We start from the raw sequence: 19,730 nt of genomic DNA, 5'->3' as shown, positions 1-19,730 counted from the left end.
GATATACTCCTGAAGGTTGTGCAACTAAATGCATAAAATGAACCAGGAACAACTCCACAGGCTTGTCAAAGACTGAAATTATGAAAGTGGTTGCAGAATAGAACTGACATAGGTTGTGATAGAATAAATCTTCCTAAAGGTTAGATTGGGTATACACCACAAAATAGCAGGGTATTTTCATAAAGTTACATTGCAGCAGTAACTCTGTGAGCTGCGCCAACAAGGAGACATCAATTAGCAATGCAGAAATTCCTTCCAAGGATCCTGTGCATATGATGTAAAACCTAGAGCTCACTTCAGAGAACTCTTATATATTGACAGAGTGCTGAGTCTGCTGAGAAACCACTCAGAAGATCCAAATCCAAGGGACATTGGAAATCCTCATCAAAAATAACACTGGCACAAATGTCTTGTGGGGGATGAATGACAAAGCCAATTACTATGTGTATGCTACAGGAAAAATTTTATTCAATTTTAATTTGTTTAAAAGTAAATACAAGGATGAAGGTTCTTCCCCTCAAAGGGAACCTTCATATTTAATTTGATTCTATTTAAAAGCATTATGTCATTAATTAGATCCTTGCTAGATCTAATCTAGGGAGTTTACTAGATCATGTTTTATCTGCTGATGGTGAACCTAAAGCAATGAGGTGGTGAATACTTTCTAAAAGAAGCATTCAGCAGCTCCACTGAGCCACAAGGGAACTGAGCCCATTCAAGTATCCATTATTTTGCCTGAAAGATAAATTGCAAGAGCTGTGTTGATTTCTTTGGTCAAAAACTTACGAGTCTGCAAATCTGTGTATTCAAAACTGGTTTTGCTTTTGCTATGATGAATCCCTTCATTATATTCTTGCAAATACTCATTCATGTAAGGCCTTTTTGTTTTTGACTGATTCATGAATAAAGATACATATTCAAAATTTTAGTTCCAAGGACTATGCAGGAATCCACAGTTAAAGCATTCATTTAGTTAATTATTTGTGATTCTAGTGCAAATATCGTAAGTGCTGAAAAGACTAAAAGTGACTTAGTGGTTCACTTTGTGAAACCACAAACCTGAAATTGTGAAAGGAAATACTTAGAGATAACTAATACTTCTGGGAATTAAACCTGTTCACAGCTGTTGCAGAGATGAAGAGCTAGCATTGCTACTTTAAATTCAATTTGATTAAATACGTACATCCCCAAGATTTTCTCTCCCCACCATCCTTCTGACCAGCAAGGGCTGTGACAGGTTCATAGAGCACTAAACTGAATGCCAGATATGCTTACACTTTCTATCTTTGGTTTAAAGTCTATCCTAAAAGTCTTTAAGTCTTGTATGTGTAACTCAAGATCCATTTACATCCTATCATTCTCTATTATTATTCCCATCAAAACATTTTCTGTTTTGGCAACCCTAACATAATATTTGATAACAGTTTGGTTTTGGACTTATTTTGTTTTTCCTCTCAAGATTGATGAGCTATTTTAGTAGCTCAGACATTTTGAAAGGCATGAATTACAGAGGCAGAAAGTTAAATTTCATTTTCCTATCTCAGAGCATACATCAATATACATTTTTGATCCTGCATTCTAACAGTATCTTCCAGCAGCACTTCTTTCCATAGTGATTTTGTTTATCAGTAAGCTTCAGGGTGGCTTGTCCAGCTACCTTACTATCAGCCACAGAGTTCATGCATTTGTGTCTCCTGGAACAGCAGTCTTTGATGCTCTGCACTATTTGGCATGCTAGCAAGGAAAGGGGAGAAATAATCACCACAACTAGCACCTCATGTACCATTCTGGCCAAACAGAACTCAAATTCCACACTGCTGCCAGTGGCACGTGCCTCAGAGACTTCTGGTGGACAACATCTGAAGAGCATGTGTACTAAAAGAAAATAGGAAGTCACGAGGACATAAATACTCACTTAATTGCTGAGGCTAATCATAACCAACAGATATATTACATGACCAGTGAGGCTCAGGACACACAGACAATTCCCACATTGAAAGGGGAAGATGGGGTGGAAGATGGCTTGTGGGTGAGTCCGCAATTCAGTTTAGGTACATTATGTATCACCTAATAAAAATTGGCATGGTCTCATTGTCATCTCTATGGTCAGTGTTTCTCTCCCTATCTGCAAAGAATTTTCTCTCATATTTTTCCTGATAGTTTTTAATGAGTAAAATGGTAGTATGTATTTTATGTTCAGTTATAAAAGTAGGGCCTTGTACCTAAAATGATGACCAAACTGCAGAAAGATATTTCTGTCAGCAAGTACTTTCTTTTTTGTGTGTAAAGTAACTCCTTTAAAAATCTTAAATTTCTGACCATACATTCTTTTCCTCACTTAGCCACTGACAATTTGTTTGCCTCTACTTTTGCTTGGTAGGTTTGAAGTAATCATCAAACAGATCAAAATATGTTATCTTCCTTCTCTTCAAACATACCTACTTCTTGCTTGTTGCTTTTTAATTCCTTTGCTAAAATTGCAAGCCAGGAAAGCACGTCATTAGTGGCCATACACAAAACCAGTATGTGTATGTCATTACTACTGAAGGCACCATATACAAAAGGCTTTCAAGTGTATGAAGAGCAAACAAAAAAAAGAAAAATTAATTAAAGTAATTAGTGTTCCTCCCAATTCTAGGTATTTGTATAGAAATACCATTTGCATTTGTAAATTATATCCCACTCTCCACTGACATGGAAATTTCATGTTAAAAGGGTTATTTTAATCAGGTGTACTGACTGAGAACAGGAATCATCATAAAAGATAATCTTCATACCGGGTAAGTCTGAAAAGGCAGGTAGTGTCCTCAGAGGAACTAACGAGGTTAACCGAGGGACAGAGCTAAGCAGCTTTCAACCTCAGTTATTTTCCTCTGTATACTCCTAGATCTGTGATTCTATCAAAATGAGTACATCAGTTCCATTTACTATTCATGAATTTCATAAAAAGAATAAGAATGTATGAAACAAAGTATCACTGAGAATGAACTGAGGATAATTTAATCAGTTAAAAAGCAACTAGAAAAATGGTGTTGCCTTCTACGTGGCAAACCAGAAAGATATCTCACACTTAGCAGTAACATAATTTCTTTAAAAAATTATTAGCTTTTTAAGCAACCTAACATCTCATAACATCTCATTCATTATTTTCTCATTAGTCCTTTCAAATTAGAAGTATCAAGAGAAATAGATATTGAAGACTATCAGGGATATCACAAATTAACTTTGAAAGATGAAAGAATATTTTCAGAAAAAGTTTAGGAAATAGAGAAAGACAACATTGCTGTTACATCTTATTGAGAAAAATACATTAGTTATATTAAAACCTTATTTTTCAGGCCTAACTTATACAGCCTTCCTAGGGTTTACTGCAAATTCCATTTCATAAATTTAAAACTTAGCATACTCTTCCACATAAAGCAAAGACTGTTTAACCTTATGATTGTTGGTTTTTACCAGAATTATATATTCAGTTAAAGATGTAAAACACCTCAACTAAAGGCTTCTTTCTCCTTTAGCAGACACAAGGAACAATTTTTCCTGCTCCAAATTTTAACCCTATTATGGATGCTCAGGTGCTAGGAGGAGCCCTACAGGGAATTAGTAAGTATCTTGACTGATTCTAACACATCTGTTATTTCAGAATAAGGCAAATATATATATATGTATATATACTCAGAGTATTAAAAGCATCACCACATATGTGTTGATTCTCAAAAGGTATCACAGTAAGACTCACTGGTGCTGTCCAAATAAGTTATGTGTTTGCAGGAACTCAGATATGATTAAGATTAAACTAAAACATATACCAACACTTATAGTAGTGAATGCTTTCCTTCAGAAAAATAGAATTTTATGTTATGTCACTACAGTGAATGACAAAATCAGAAATTTTTAATTGTAACTTCAACAATTAGCTATTAACAGAAACTGTTATATCTTTTAAATAGTAGTAATCAAGAAATAAAAATAAATGGAGAAGACATTTTTAAAGTATTGACTACCTTTTCCTCTGGAGCAATTTTTGCTTTCATTCTATGGATGAAAAAGAAGTGTTTTTCACTGCTATTCCTCTGCATTTTCCTCTGTTCCTTTCCTCTGATTTTTTCTGGTTTCCTGTTGAACAAAGTTGGTATTGCTGAGGATCTGAAAGATTTTTTTTTGCACTATCATGTGAAACATTTTCCTCAAATTAAGATTTTGCATGTATCACAATTTTTATATCTCTCAGGATTTTCACAAGGTTGTACAGCACCAAATCCTGCATTCTGTTTGCAGTTTGTTTAAAGGAAAAGTGGAGAATTCAGTCTCGATGACTAATGAAACGCTGTAATGGATATTACTAAGAACAACAAGAATTAGCTTTTTTTGATTAAGTTCACTACAGGTGAAGTTTTATTTAAACATTTTGCTAGACTTCAAATAGCACTTTTAATGCAATGTTGCTAACATGACAGTATAAAGATGATTCTCGTCATTTCCTATTGTAAATACATATGCACTAACCCTACTTTAATTTACCTAGCAAAGTACATAGAACAAAGTTCTAGTTTCAAAGAGAACTGGCAAAATATGATGTTCAGCTTATAATAGTTTAAGTCTCCATAGTCTTTACAGGCACTGACACCTTTGGCCCCAGGTTTTGCATACAACATTCATTCTTGTAAGGAGGATTAGTCACGTTATTCCACTGATACCAGTGGTATTACAAAAACGAGCGAAGTTATTTAGGCATTTAAATATTCATAATAAAATGACAAAATAATTTTCAGAATATGTTAATCATTATCTTCTTTTCCTAAGCAGCTAATACTGATGAGTTATGAAAGTTTAGCTCTAAGGTATAGTGACCAAGCAAAAAAAGCATAGGCAACATTCAACAAAATGCACTCAGAAATTGATTTTTAAAATAAAATATTCCTTAAAACTTCATCATTTATCTTTTATAGTTCCTCTGAACATATCTTCCAGTTTTTCAACAAATGGTCTGAATTTGTCATTCCCATTGAAGAGGTCCCTAATCCTGAAATGACAATTTAATCAATATCAAGAGGGCATAAAAGTATGACTTCCCAGGCTCAGCCACAAATTCTTCTCATATGCCTAGTTCTGAACAGATGAAAGCTGTTATCTGTTTTATTGATGCTTTCAAATCCATTTTGCTTGAGAGAGATGGTGATGCATCTCGTAATAACATAGACTCCACTATTTGCTGGTATTATGCCAGCAAGTGAAAGGTACATAAGCAAAGCAAATATCATTGATTTGGTAAATACCAGTGGGATATTAATCTGTTGGTCTATTTTTTTCAAGAAATTAGGTTAATGTTTTTGAACAAAACATGAACAATCACAAGCCTAAGTAAATAACACTTTGTTAATTTAGAGTCTGTGTCATGTTTCTCTTTCAGGTTGTGAAAAAGATGTGTTGATTGACATCCTAACGCAGCGCTGCAATTCACAGCGGCTTATGATTGCTGAGGCATACAGAGACATGTATGGCAGGGTATGACAGATCCACTCTGTACTTTCCTTACTTCTGTCTCCAGTGCAGTCGGTCAGTCCTTCTCTCAGGTCAGTCACTGGAGTCAAAAACCTGGCGGACAGCTGGCTGGCGCCAACAGACTGGCACACAGTTCCCCTTCCCTAACTATCACTACCTCTGAAGTTTTCAAAATGTCATTTATACAGCAGAATTTCTGCCACACAATTAGGAAAAAATAAATAAATAAAAAAAAAAAAGGACACGCAAAGTTCCTTCTATAGCTCATTCTGTTCCTTTGATGACCAAGCAAGAATTTTTGGAAAGACTTAATCCTTCCTCTGGTTTGGGGGAAACATAACATGTTGTGGGGAGAACATATTTTCTGCAATACTTTTTCCAAGTCTTTAGAAACATAATAAAAGAATATTCTATTTGGGTTGAAACACCAAAAAACCACCATACCACCAGTTACAGGGAGCTGGATTTTTACGCACTCACTGATTAGTGTTCTCAACTCAAGCACAGACATTCTCAGACCTTACACCATGCAACCCTACCCAGACAGTAAGCATAGTACTTGTCTGAGCCACTTAATGTTAAATCTATGATTCTTTGAAAGGTGTTTCAAAATTTTTAATGTATTGTATCTAAATTTATCATATTTAAAACAAGGTCTTTTTTAATGTTTGGACTACTGAACAGTTAAAGGTTTGTGTTATTAAAACATACAAAAAGCCCATCAGAAGAACAATGCAAGTTCTCAAATGTACAAAAAGAGATAGATACCTTGATCCCATTTCCAGATCTACTATCGGTAACTAAAAGATTATCACTGACTACAGAATATACCTTGTAAAAAAAACAGAACCAGCTCCATGATTCAGACATACACAGCCTTTAAAATTCAGCAAAAACAATTAGGAAATATTGATCATGACAAATTAGAGTTGTCTTTTCTTATTTTTTATACTTAACTTTCCTTAGTTCTGATTGCAGGGGTACTTTTTAATTAGTACCCATTTGTATTATGAACCCATTTTCCCACAGGCATGTTGTCATAAGTGAAATATCTTAATGAATTAATTTCTATTCCATGTGTGAGTTAGTGGTTCTCAAATGCATCTAATGTGCATTCAGTGAAGACTCTGTGTTTCTTCATCATAAATCCAATTTTTAATGTGTAAGCATCCTCCTTCACTGCTACTCTAGCTACTAATTTCATAACACACAGATATATATCAAAACCAATGTACACACCTGTACAACAACAGTTTATATCATAGGAACCATTTCTGATACTCCTTTAATTTCAGACTTAGGTCAGAGCCTATCTGAGAGCTGCCCAGTGGGAAAAAAATAAAAATTAAAATTAAAAAAAAAAAAAAAGGAAAAGAGTAAAAACTGCATAAGGTTCCTCTTAATCAGAATCAGCAATTGTATAATAGTCAGGCTTTTGTCATTCTCAGTGTTTTGAAGGATGCTACTGGGAAAGGGGACAGTGGGAAGGAAACTCTCATCCATTAGTCAACTTACTGGCAAGTGAGTACTGAGACACAGCTGGGGGAGGAGGACAGCTTCCTTTTTATTTATCCAGCATCTGCCAGAAGTTGTGAATTCATTTTGAATATAATATATACATAAATTGAAGCACAGAACCTTTCAGTAAGTAATCCAAAGCAGATATTTTTATGCACAGGGAGCAATAAGGATGATTTCTTAAATTAGTCACATAGTGAATAACCCTGAAAAAAAGTAAAAGAAACCGCCTGCATGTTATGGGATTTGACTTCCATGGGCTTAGCTCCCACAGATTCACACAGGGACTATGCCAAGGGAAGCTGCAGATGCTCTACTGCGGTACTCAGGTTTCCAAGCCATTAAATAGTAGTTGCACTTTAACCCCTGAATTTTCTTCTGTATTCTAATAAAGCAAAAATCAACCAGCCTGTATGGTCTCCTTGCTTGTGTGTCTACTGCCATCTCACATGTACTAAAAGGAGTAGGAACTATTTTTAAAAAGATTTTTGTTACATAATTTTCTCTAGAATTCATCTCAGACAGTTCACCTTCATTTGTCTTGGACAGTTCATTCATTTACAAAGAAAAGTGCTAATATTTTTAAGCTGTCTTTGTGAAGTGTGACTGTTGAAATAATCCTGTTAATGCATTTTTTTTCTTTTCAAGGATTTGATAACAGACCTAAAAGAGAATCTCTCTCATCACTTCAAAGAAGTCATGGTTGGCCTGATGTATCCACCTGCCTCCTATGATGCCCATGAGCTCTGGCATGCCTTGAAGGTACATCTCTAATTAAGAATTACTCAGACACATGGTCACCAATTATATTACTGAACATAAGTTTAATTGATGTTTTATATATTTAAATGGTTGATAAACAGCTGGAAAGGTACTTCACAGTACACTAGGATATGAGAGCTAGGGGAAGTTTATTTATTGGTATGCTGAAAACAGCAAAAATTATATCCTAGTCATGCAACAAATACACCTGTGGTAAACTGGGTAACTGAAGATATAGTTTTACGGGGAAATATAAGGCCCTGATCTTGCAAGCGTTCTTGTATGTTACTTACAAAATTCATTTGAATAGCTGCATTAAATACTGGCTATGAAATTATTCCACATAGAGGTTCCTGTATTTTATTTGGGTGGGTATTTTGGGAAAGGACAAGGTAGCAGCACCCACCAGTTTTATCCCATGTCCTGGCCCCAGTGCCATAAACTAAGGCTTTACCTCTGAAGAGACCAATACTTCCTTGGCAAAGCGTGTATTTAAATAAACACTTAAAACTACCCTGTGACAAAGCAATGATCACTCCACTCAAACTGAACCGATTGCACATTTTCAAGAAAAAATAAAAATAAAAATAAAAATAAAAATAAAAAATAAAAATAAAAATAAAAATAAAAATAAAAATAAAAATAAATAAAAATAAAAATAAAAATAAAAATAAAAATAAAAATAAAAATAAAAATAAAAATAAAAATAAAAATAAAAATAAAAATAAAAATAAAAATAAATAATCCTTTTCTTCCCAGGATCTGAGCCAGTGTTCCTTAAAGACAGAAGCACCACACAGTACTGGTGTTCATACTCACTTCAGCTTGCCTGAACACTTGCTGCGCATGTATGCTCAGTCTTTGCATCCGATTTCTTTCAGCAAATCCTGAATTCTTACTCAAGCTCTAAAATTCTTCCCATTATGTTTCTGTCAACAATAGCCTTGCTTCCTTCCCCACTTACTTATTAGCATACGTGCTGAAATTCAGAGTAAGTAGGAGTATATTTGCAGTACAAGGTTCTACTATTAATTTAAAGTCAATTTCTATTTAAAAAGGTAGAGCTTGCAGAGGTGTACCATACCCTGCTCCAGCAGAAACTGCTATTCTTTTATTACATCTAATATATGCATTGCTGTTTTCTGAAAGCTGTGGTTTCTAATGAGATCTTTTCATATTTACGTCTTTCTACATAGGGAGTAGACACAGAAGAAAACTGTCTAATTGACATATTAGCCTCAAGATCAAATATGGAGATATTCCAGATGAAAGAAGCCTACTTAATGCGTAACGTATTTTACAAGTGTACAGTAGCAGCTGTAATATGTGTATTAGCCTGGATATATTAGCATGAGGGACGGAACTGAACTACAAGAATGACTTTTCAATGCTAACTGGTTCCCTTCTTCCCTCTCCCTCCTCATAACTATATTTTAAAAGGTAAAGCAAAATGTTTAAAATTCAAAATATGACACAGTATTTTTGAGATTCATTGCTGCCTATTGCGTTTGAAATACCTGGCAGCCACATTTGGAGATTTTCAGAAACTTTGGGCACACTTTTTCAAAAGAAGCACACGAACAGTTTTTCTCAGAAAGTGCTTTCTCAGGCTGAAATCTGAACTCACCTTCTCTGAGGGGGCGTTTCCCAGTATCCCACCATCAGACAGCAGCAGCAGTGGCAGGGCTGCCAGGGCAGTGGCTGAGGCCCCCAGGCAGGGCAGAGCCCCTCTGTGGTTAGGTCCATGTGGAGCCTGCATGGGTTCTTGTGCAATTATCACCTTAGAAAATGGGCACGTATTTGCAGCCCATTTATTTATCCTTTGTTTGCTAATCCTCATTAGTAATATTCAGAGCATGTTCATTTTTGATTTAGATTACACATTTTTGTTTTAACCTAGAATATAATAACGATCTTCAACAAGATATCGATTCTGAGACTTCAGGTCACTTCAGAGACACGCTTATGAACCTTGCTCAGGTACTGTAAAACAAACAGCATGGCATATTTATTAAAAATCAGAGCAACTTTTGATACTATTTGAGAAGCCTTAAATACTAAAGTGACTGCAGCTCAAGTTAGCTCAACAGGGATACACTTCTGAAAAAGAGAGGGGAAAGAGCAGATGAGGAAGAGAACTGGCATTACTTCATTTACTTCGACTTTGACTTTGGTTTTCAGATGGAGGCAAAAGTCAACAGCATATTTTATTAGTAAGTCCCTGGATATTCAGCTGCTGACCTTCTGGTCCATCTGTCTCATCTCAAAATGAGTCTAAAAATGAAAATCTCTTTTGTATATGAAAGTAAAACTCTGTTTTCTCTGTTGTCAGAATATGTTTCATCATCCAGCCTAGGCATTTTGCAAAAATGGAGATATATCCACACTGGCCTATGAAAGAATGTATTATGCAGTTCCCTGTTTTAAACATTACGTTCTTTGTACTACTGCACATACTAAAACATAGTATGTGTACATGCAGGCACAAGAATTCTCACTATCACACACCAACATTTGCGGTATTACCAGTTTGCAGTTTTATGCTGCAAAGCTGTTCATCCTTGTGAGATCGTGATCTCCTGTTCTCATTGAAGTCACCATGCTCAGTATCTTTAAAATGTATTGTAAACCAGAAAAACAAATAATGGCAAAACAAATGTCAGCAAATAACAGCATACATAAGGTATATCTGTATTTCTCTATGTGTTTGTCTGTTTGGGGAGAACACTTCTTACTAAGATTTGAAATGACAGTAGGCTTCACTGAGGTACAGAGATAAAAAGCTGATGTTTCAAAGGTAGAAGCTAAAAACAGGCAATATTTTCTAACATTGGAGTACTTTTCCCTCTAATAATGAAAAGTCTTCCATGCTTAAAAAATGAAGAGCTACAGATTAGGCAACCTCACTTCTCACCTTTACTAAAACCATGGGAAATTTTTACTTGTCAAGAGAATAAATTTAAAATAAATTATCTCAGACTAAATTATTAGTCTTTGTTAAACCACAGATATTCATGAAGAGGCCTGATATCGGCAACTTTGTAAATAAGATCTAATGGTTATTTGTTTCAAGATAAGGAACAGTTGCAGGAAATTACAGCTTTACTAACCTATACTGTGTATTTTATATTTATTAATTGACTCATCCATGTCTGGATATGGTCTTATATTAAAAGTCAGTGATATTTTCAGTGAAGAATATCCTTTTTCATTCTAGTACTATCCAACTTAAAGATTATTCTATAGCAACTTTTCCAATGCATTGTTTTCTTTCCAAAGCCCGTTGCTTTGATTTCTGTTAAATCCTGGGACTGATGACACACACATCTAATTGCAAACAGAAGTCAATATGCTTCACACGTAGAGAGCAAACGACTCAACTGCTATAGTGTCGTAATTACAGTTCTGATATCCACACTGAGGCACATTAGAATTTACAGAAATCAGCCATCAGTCAGTGTATTGCAGCAAAATCCTCCAGAAGGAAATGGTTCTGGAATAGTCAGTTCTTCCTAAACAAATTAACAGAGTTACAATTTCAGGTTAATTTAAATTATTGCATGATACAAAGAGAAGATTTTAATTCTAATTCTCTTTGGGTATGAATTGAAATATGATCATTTTCTATAATTTAAAAAATAATTACACATATTATGGGATTCTCCAGCAAAACTATGCCAAGAGTAGTCACTATTAAATGTTACTGGGGAAAGTGGGCATTTGACTCATGTAGGGTAATATTTCTCTTATGTTATTGTTCACTTGCCTGTCTTTTTTCCCTGCATGTATGTAACTTCATGCAGTCATTCCAGCATGATTTCCTTCAAGTAATTTATCCCGTTACTAGGAATTCCACTCTTTGTTGTGTGAAATTATTACAATTTCATTAAAATACAAATTAACATTTTTAACAGGAAAGAACTACAAATCAGTCATTCTACGAGTTGTCAAACAATTTCCTATTCTTACTTAGACAATTATTATAAGCAGACAAAAATTGCCATTATTTGATGTGTTTGCTCCTACAGTTTGTGCAGGGAGAAAAAAACTGAGAAATTCTTCTTCTGGCAATATGCCTATTGATAAGAAATAAGCAGTGAATGGCAAATGCTACTTTTATACTTGTTTTCCCCTCGCAGTTACATATTATTGTAAGCAATGTAACATTCATAGCACTGGCATGGGGGTAGTAAGGTAAAGTCTTACTTAAAATCAAACTAAAAATGGGATATTTATGGGGACAGTTTATCCACTTCCACGTTTTTTTCCTCTCATAAGACTGTCATTCCGGAGTTCCTCTGCTTACAAGAAATGAAGACATAAAATAACAACTTGAAGATATTTTCTATGGTTGCAAATTCAACTCTTTAATACACTGACAGTGTAAAAATCTGTGTGTGGTATCTCAAGAATCACATCACAGCATCATATAGAGAAAACATCATCTTCCTACATTTAGGATTAAACTTTTGAATAAAATGATTTATTTTTTTTTTCCTCAGGGAACAAGGATGGAAGGATATGCAGATCCTTCTTCAGCTGCTCAGGATGCAATGGTAAATACAGTCACATGTGGGCTTCTCAAACATAAAAAAAGAACAAATGCAAATGTTGAAAAGTGATTTAGGACTGACTTAAAATCTTCTGCATTTTTTCATTTTTTCTGGCATAATAGATTCTATGGGAAGCATGTCAGCGGAAAACAGGCGAACACAAAAACATACTGCAAATGATTCTCTGCAACAAGAGTTACCAGCAGTTGTGGATGGGTAATCCAGCAGTTCAGCTGCTTGAACACACAGTGGAAAGGAAAAATCTGACTTGCTAATAAAAGCATGGTTTACATACCAGGAAGCTCAGTGTGCAGCAGAGTACTAGCCTGAAACCTAAGTTTGAGCTCTTGGAGCTCTCAGAATCCCACTGACGTTAATGGGATTTTGGAAGTAATGCAAAATGGAACTTTCCTGATGCCTGCAGACAGCTGTAGATACAACAGATAGACATCAGAATGCCTAATAAAAGAGACAAGAATGCATGGCCAAAGAAAGACAATAGGCTAGGGCTGCACTCTGTGCAAACAACACAGCATGAGGAGGCAGATTTTTTCTATCTATTTTTCTTGTTTTTCCTAAGTAGCTCTTAGCTATGAGTGAGAACACTTTGGGAGACCCACCTCGGGAGAGCCAGTCGGAGTATTCTCAAAAAATGTTTGTATGTCAAAACACATTGCAGTGTTGAAGCATTTCCACAGAAGTTTCGAAGAAGTTTTTGATGGGTGAACTTGCAAGATCCACATCTGCTCTCATAATGAGGATACACAAACACAGGAACATACTGGGAAATTTTATTTAAAACTATATAGTCAGACAAAATTACAGATTGAAAAAAACTTCCATTATAGAAAAGAGACATCTGTTTGGTGACAAGTTTGAGATGTCTTTTGCTCTGCAATGGAAAAAAGTCCGCTTGGTGACAAGTTTGTCGTTGTGCACCTAGCCCTATTTCTTATGCCAGCTTACAACAGCAGCTTAGAACTACTTTGCTGTCATGGAGCAAACAAAGAATTCCTCTATCGTGACTTCTGTAAGGCTGGTGATGGTGGTATTAATGCAACATAACACATCTGGCTATGCTCTGTGTCCAAGAGATTTGAAGACTATGAGATGTAGTTCTCCTTAAGTTCTGTAGTGGGCAGTGAGCTGAAAGTTCTCCTGCTCTCCTAAAGCTCATGTACGCACACCCTGTATATTTGTATCTGTAAGTCCACGTGCTTGCATTATCCAAAGAGTGTACATGTCTGGATACTGACAAGTTCTATATATCATGTGCTTCTCATAATCTTTGGACCTTTGGCCAGTTTTAGCCAAGATGAGCATGGAAGATATCTTACTGACACAAAATTCTTACAAGTTTCGTAAGCACAGGTTGGTAGAGAATTTAATAGAGCTCCCTGTTGAAAAATAGGGTTTGGTGTGCATTCATTTTAAACCTATCTGGAAAATCTAAGGAGAGAGTGTCCTGGAAGCCAGGTTTCAGGCTACTCATTTAGATTGCCTTACTTGGGGTATATAAACTTAATGAAACATTGAAAATAAATGGAGAAAAAAAAATAAAGTCAAGAGTTATAATACTGGGGTGAAGGAGGAAAAAAGGGAAGTTGATCGCTGTTAATGAACAATAATAAAGGAAGATTTTTTCCCCAAGTTTTTCAGGAGTTCCAAAATATCTCTGGGCAAGACTTGGTAGATGCCATTAATGAATGTTATGATGGATACTTTCAAGAATTGCTGGTTGCAATAGGTAACATAAAAATATTATTTTATAATAGCAGTAATCTCTTAATAAATATCTAATATGACATATTAGATAGAACAACACTTTTCTTTTTCTGATGTTTTTCTCCACTTTACTCTCCTATGCTGTGTAATTAGAAGTTTCAGAGATAATTAGAAAAGGGTATTTGAACAGAATTACTGTTCCATATTTGTGTAAAACTAAAAATGTGTATATGCAGCACGAGATTCTGACTGAGCAGAACTAATAACTGTTCTTGATATGATAATAAATTTTGTGTGATCGACGATAGATGCATTAGCAACTGATTGCACATACATTAAATCATTGGTGAAATTTGTCAGGAGTTTCACTGGTATACAAACAAGCATTAAGCTTTATGTGCCTTTGTTTTGCATTTATAGAATAAGGTTCATAATATTTCTATGCCAATATCATATGAGAGTATCCACTGGTATTTAATAAGCCCTCCTATGCAAAAGTAATGAGTACCCATGCAAAATAAGTACCAGACTTTGACTTAACCGATAAATGTAATCATGTTTGTGAAAACTGGTAGCATAAGTTTAAGCTGAGTCATAGGTAGCACTACCCAGGCCAACAGAAATGATTTTATAATAATCTTATATTTACCTGTTGTAATTTCTCTCCTAGTTCTCTGTGTTCGTGACAAGCCTTCCTACTTTGCTTATAGGCTTTACAATGCAATTCACGTAAGTAGTCTTCCATGTATGATAAAGAGCAGCTTCCCTATTTTTTGTTTGCTTGTTTACTCTTAAACAAATACTTACAAATCAATCTGTTCAATCTTTACAGTGTGATCGTGTGTTTTAAAACTTTTGGTACCTAGATAAATTTCGTAGCAGTAGTGCCTACACAACAGTTAGGATTTAACAGTAACAGTAGTAGGTTAAATATTTAGATTTTTTTACAAAGATATGTGTGGTAAATGCCTTTTTCTTTTCTTCTTTTTTTTTTTTTTGTTTTTAACTGAAAGCTTTTATTTTCTCTGGACTGTATCTCCACCTGCTGTGCAGAACTGGATATGCACTTTTCATACTATGCTATTTTTGGCTCTAGAGATTTAATAAGTATCACAAGTAACTAAATTACAAATTACTGTTACAAGAAAACAAATTGCCATATTTTCTTGTGGGCCTCTATGTATACATGCAGATTCTTCTATCTTTGTGTGTAAGTACTAACACACTAAACAAAATGAGTGCCAAGATGAAACGTAGGCCAATGCAAAGAAACACCTACAAACAATTCCTACAAGAGGTCACTGAAGATATTTCCATTTGGTTTTCATTCATCAGTGAAAATAATGAGGCAGTCATTAGTGGAAATAATGAGACATTATGTTATATAAAAAAAATAAAATGTAACCTTTTAAGCATAGTCTTTTAAATATTATCTTCAGACGACGGTGGTAAAAACAGGCCATGGGTAAAATGTTACGAATCATTTTAGAACATGGATGGCAAAGATGGGATTCAAGCCAGTACCATCGAGCAAAACTATTGAGCAACATTTCAACAGGGCCCCAAGTACCCTCTTCCAGATGCTGCTGCTACTGCTGTCAGCTCTTTTGATCAGACCTGTGGCAGCAAAGAACCAAGGAAAATCCTGCAGGCAGAGAGGAAGAGGCTGTATTTTGAGTGATCAAAAGAGGATTCTGGCACATGCCAAGAAGTGTTGCCAAAAGTACCAGGAAATACCAGCTAACAGAAAAAGTAATGTTTCTCAAAGGTCCTGTATCAAGACTACTTTTCAGATTAAAATCTCATTTTAAAATTTAAAAAATATCATGCAGATAGTTTTCTTCAGTATTATATTCAGATAATGTGTGTAATGCATTCAGATAACTTGAAAAAGTTTTGAAGGACTAAGAATAAACATCTGCATCTTGTTTTAATTAGTATCTTTCTCTGTTTTCACAAACTTTTTTAATGAACATGGATAATTCTTGGAAGAAATGCAAGAATTTCAAATTTCAAATTTCAAGCTATGCCCAGATTACACCAAAAGCTTTTTACACATCCATTACAGTACAACATAAAAAAAACCCACACAGGATTCTAATGCTTGAAATCATAGTCCGTAGTGGTTTATAGGAAAGATTTTAATCTATCCAGCAAGTGTGTATCAAATTCTCCATACACAGCTATTTTAACATCACTTATTACTTGCCTTTTGGGGAACAAGATTTCAATATGAATAGCTAGACAATAAAAGTACCCATTTGGCTCTACACAATCTAAATTGGTAAACAGGACCCACAAATTAATTTTGATTACTTTTATTGCCACTAGATGTCTCCATTCTCCATATGACCACAACGTGAAAATTTGTTTAGAAACAATTAAAATATAACACAGCTGAATACAAGCTAAGTTCTAAATCAGTGGTTAAAAAATCTCACTGAATTCACACTGGGGAGCAGCTGTTGTGAAACAGATTATTGGCTTTAATATAGGTTGACTGAACTCCATAATGAAGTCACAACAGCTAACTACAAAACCTATTACCTATGACAACTGGCTAAAGTTCATGTTTTTTCTTTTTAAGAGGTTCAGTGCATAGTTAAGACACACTTATATGTGGGGAATCTCTGTTATTCACTAATATGAATTCTATTATTCATGCATGTGAACTCTGTAGAACAAAACCTTTCAAAGCCTAAACTCTAAAATCTAGAATATTTTTATGGGTGGTCTAATTCATCAGCTTATGCATTAAAAATTTGTATTATCATGTACAGATAGGCAAACACATACTGTCCAATTGCCAAGTTTCCTCACATCTTCTTTTCTTTTCAGGAGTTTGGATTCCACAATAAGACAGTCATAAGGATTCTCATTGCCAGGAGTGAAATTGACTTGATGAATATACGCCAACGATACAAAGAGAAATATGGCAAGTCACTCTTTCATGATATTAAAGTAAGTTTTTACACACTTTGCATATATTCAGCACAGGCAGCGTGTGCAGAGCCCTGCTGGAAAAGTACTGAGGGTTAATCTCTATTCACTACGATAGATTTAAATAAATAAATAAATAAATAAAAGTAATGTTTCATATCCTTAACACATCTTTTCAGTGCCTCAGGCTGACCTTGGCAAATAAGCAGTGGATTCTCAACTCACTCTCACCCTCCCCAGTAGCAAGAGGGGGAAATAAAACAGGGCAGGATATTCTGAGGAATATCTTGCATGAAAGATTTCTTACACTAATCGATACCATCTTCTTTTGCACTGTCCTGCAAGGTTACACTAATACCAGACTGTTGTTATCCTTTTCTGGTCTTATCCTGGGAGTTCAGGTGTCGTCCTTCAGAAAAACTTTTCCTCTTGTACTCTTGCTTCATACCGTAAATCATACCTTTTCAGACTGCTGAATTGTACAAAAATGACTCTTGCTAAGATGCTTTGCATTTTCCTTGTTGCTAAACTCCAATTGTAAGATGTGCAGTAGCTGTAAGAAGTTGCTCGTGATTTTTTGGTATTGAACTTGAGAAGCATTAAACTGAATTGATTGGACTTTTCAAAGGTGGATTGCTTGTAGGTGCCCAAGCAACCAAAGCCTGAGTTATGTGAAATTAAAAAATCTTGGCCCGGAATCCTTATAAAAACACTGTAATATTTTAGAAAACATTATAACTTCACTCTAGTCTTTGTCACACTTCACTCTAGTCTTGGTCACACACAAACAGAAGAAAAAATAAGTACAGTCAGAATTTTTTCTCTTGCAGCATTTTGCTTCAGGGCACTATGAGAGTGCTTTACTTGCTATCTGTGCTGGTGATGCTGAAGACTATTAATGAAGAAGATGATGGATTTTGAAGGCTGTATAAATCTATTTTAAATGGAAATTGAAGCTGTACACAACACACTGTAAGAGATACTTAATCTACACAATATAATAGAAAAATCAGTGCTATACATTTGTTAATTTTAAATCTTTCTTGAGCCGGAAAAAATATGTAAACAAACATTGTCAGGAACACAGCTTTCTCTCTATTTCTGCCTAATATTTCTGTTACTATAATTAAATGTAAATTAATGGAAGAACTAGTAAAAGAACTTTATGTAAGCATATATTTATCATTTAGACTTGCAACATCCCATACCTTAGACAATAGATGCCGAAGAACCTACTCACTGCTATTTTGGAGAGAAAAAACATTTTACTTTGTTTACTTTTAGCAGACAGATTTCCTCCTTTAAATGTTTTTTCCCCCTCTTCTTAAAGCTCAGATTTTATGCTCTCAAACAGTAGTTTTAGCTGCTTTCAAGCTAAGCATCTGTCCCAGTCTATTATCAGTCACTCACTGAAGAATACTTTTGTATTCTTTTTCATTTAGCACACATACTTAATGCATTTCCCTTTTTCTGTTTGAAACTAAAAAAAACTTAGAACCAAGTATTCTTGATTTAGTGCCATGCACTGAAGATCACTGGAAGAGGAAACATGGCATGGCCTTCTGCAAACTGACTCAGCATGCCGAATGATTCCATTTTGCAATTCCATTTGCATCACTGTCATTTAAATCATTAATTGAATATGGATATTCGGGGTGCTGAGGTATTCCTAGGGTGTCTCTTATGGTGTAATTCGTGAGCTGGCTAATAATGGGTAACACTTCACCTCCAAACGAGGTTCAAAGATACAGTGCTCCTGAACCCCAGCAAACGTAGTTTGAGAACATTTTGTGACAACTCATACTGAAGTGAATAAAGGTGGCAGAGCCCTGTCTCAAGTCATCATCCCAAAGGAAAACATAACACTTCCTAAAATATTTTGAGCCTATTCAGTCTATCAACTGTACCTTCTAGCCTATTTGTATCTCTTGTCAGTCTCTTACGTAAGGGATTTATAAGCAAGCGTAAATGAGGTAATATTACACTAAAGTCATTGTGCTGTTTTGTTTCATTTTTTTTGCCTGCATTTCAAAGTTTCCGGCTTGACATAAACCTTTGATTTAAAACAGGTACTGTGACTTTCTGCCAGTCTGGCTCAGTATGACTGAATAAAGCACTGCTATGAAAGTATATAAATATGTTTGTTTTCATGCTGTTTGCACCTACGTCTTTCCCCTCGGAAAATAATGTATTTTTAGTGTACCTTGTTTTTTTACAAATACTGACTTTAGGCTACAAAACTGCCAGCTTACAATAAATTTGAAATTTTAGTTGGGTCCCTCTTGAGTTGACAGAACTCAAAATTTTTGAAGTAGAAAATTGTTGAGCCAGAACTCTAGGTGGAAAGGACCTATGAGGAAAGTTAACTAAGTCCTAGAACAAGACAGAGATGTACGCTATGCCTATATGTTATCACTCCAAACTTATACTATGGTTTTGCCCTAAACTTAAGTTACACTCTGGTTTTGGAACTGTAGTCGCAGGTAGTTAATAACAGTCATGTCTCACCGCTGCGGAGCTCTAACACCGCTTTAACTCCGCATACTTGCAGGGAGGAGTAGGAACACCTCACAAGTGCCAACCTCTCCCTCACGCGGTGTGCCCCGCATATCGGCCTCCCCTCAGCGCCCACAGCCGGGGCTCCGCTGAGGAGAGCGCCCACAAAATGGCGGCGGCGGCGCTAGGGCCCGCCAGGCGCCCCGGCTCCCTCCGCCCCGCCCACGGCTAGCC

General features: G+C 35.5%; 1 protein-coding gene across 1 annotated transcript; it reads left to right on the top strand.

Annotated features, from left to right (window-relative positions):
* Window positions 1-1,829: 1,829 nt before the first annotated feature.
* On the top strand, window positions 1,830-19,663 carry ANXA10 (annexin A10). The gene is made up of 12 exons (XM_080589056.1): window positions 1,830-2,029; window positions 3,519-3,603; window positions 5,411-5,505; window positions 7,669-7,782; window positions 8,979-9,069; window positions 9,683-9,762; window positions 12,285-12,338; window positions 12,458-12,551; window positions 13,987-14,082; window positions 14,731-14,789; window positions 16,899-17,021; window positions 17,831-19,663. The coding sequence occupies exons 1-12, from the start codon at window positions 1,955-1,957 to the stop codon at window positions 17,897-17,899; spliced, it is 1,035 nt and encodes a 344-aa protein (XP_080445182.1). The 5' UTR covers window positions 1,830-1,954; the 3' UTR covers window positions 17,900-19,663.
* The last annotated feature ends 67 nt before the right edge of the window (window positions 19,664-19,730 follow it).

The sequence above is a fragment of the Anser brachyrhynchus genome (genome assembly GCF_964034855.1).
Source record: "Anser brachyrhynchus genome assembly, chromosome: 4".
Classification (NCBI taxonomy): domain Eukaryota; kingdom Metazoa; phylum Chordata; class Aves; order Anseriformes; family Anatidae; genus Anser; species Anser brachyrhynchus.
Note: the sequence above shows the minus strand (reverse complement) of the source record. Positions and strands in the feature narration are given on the sequence as shown.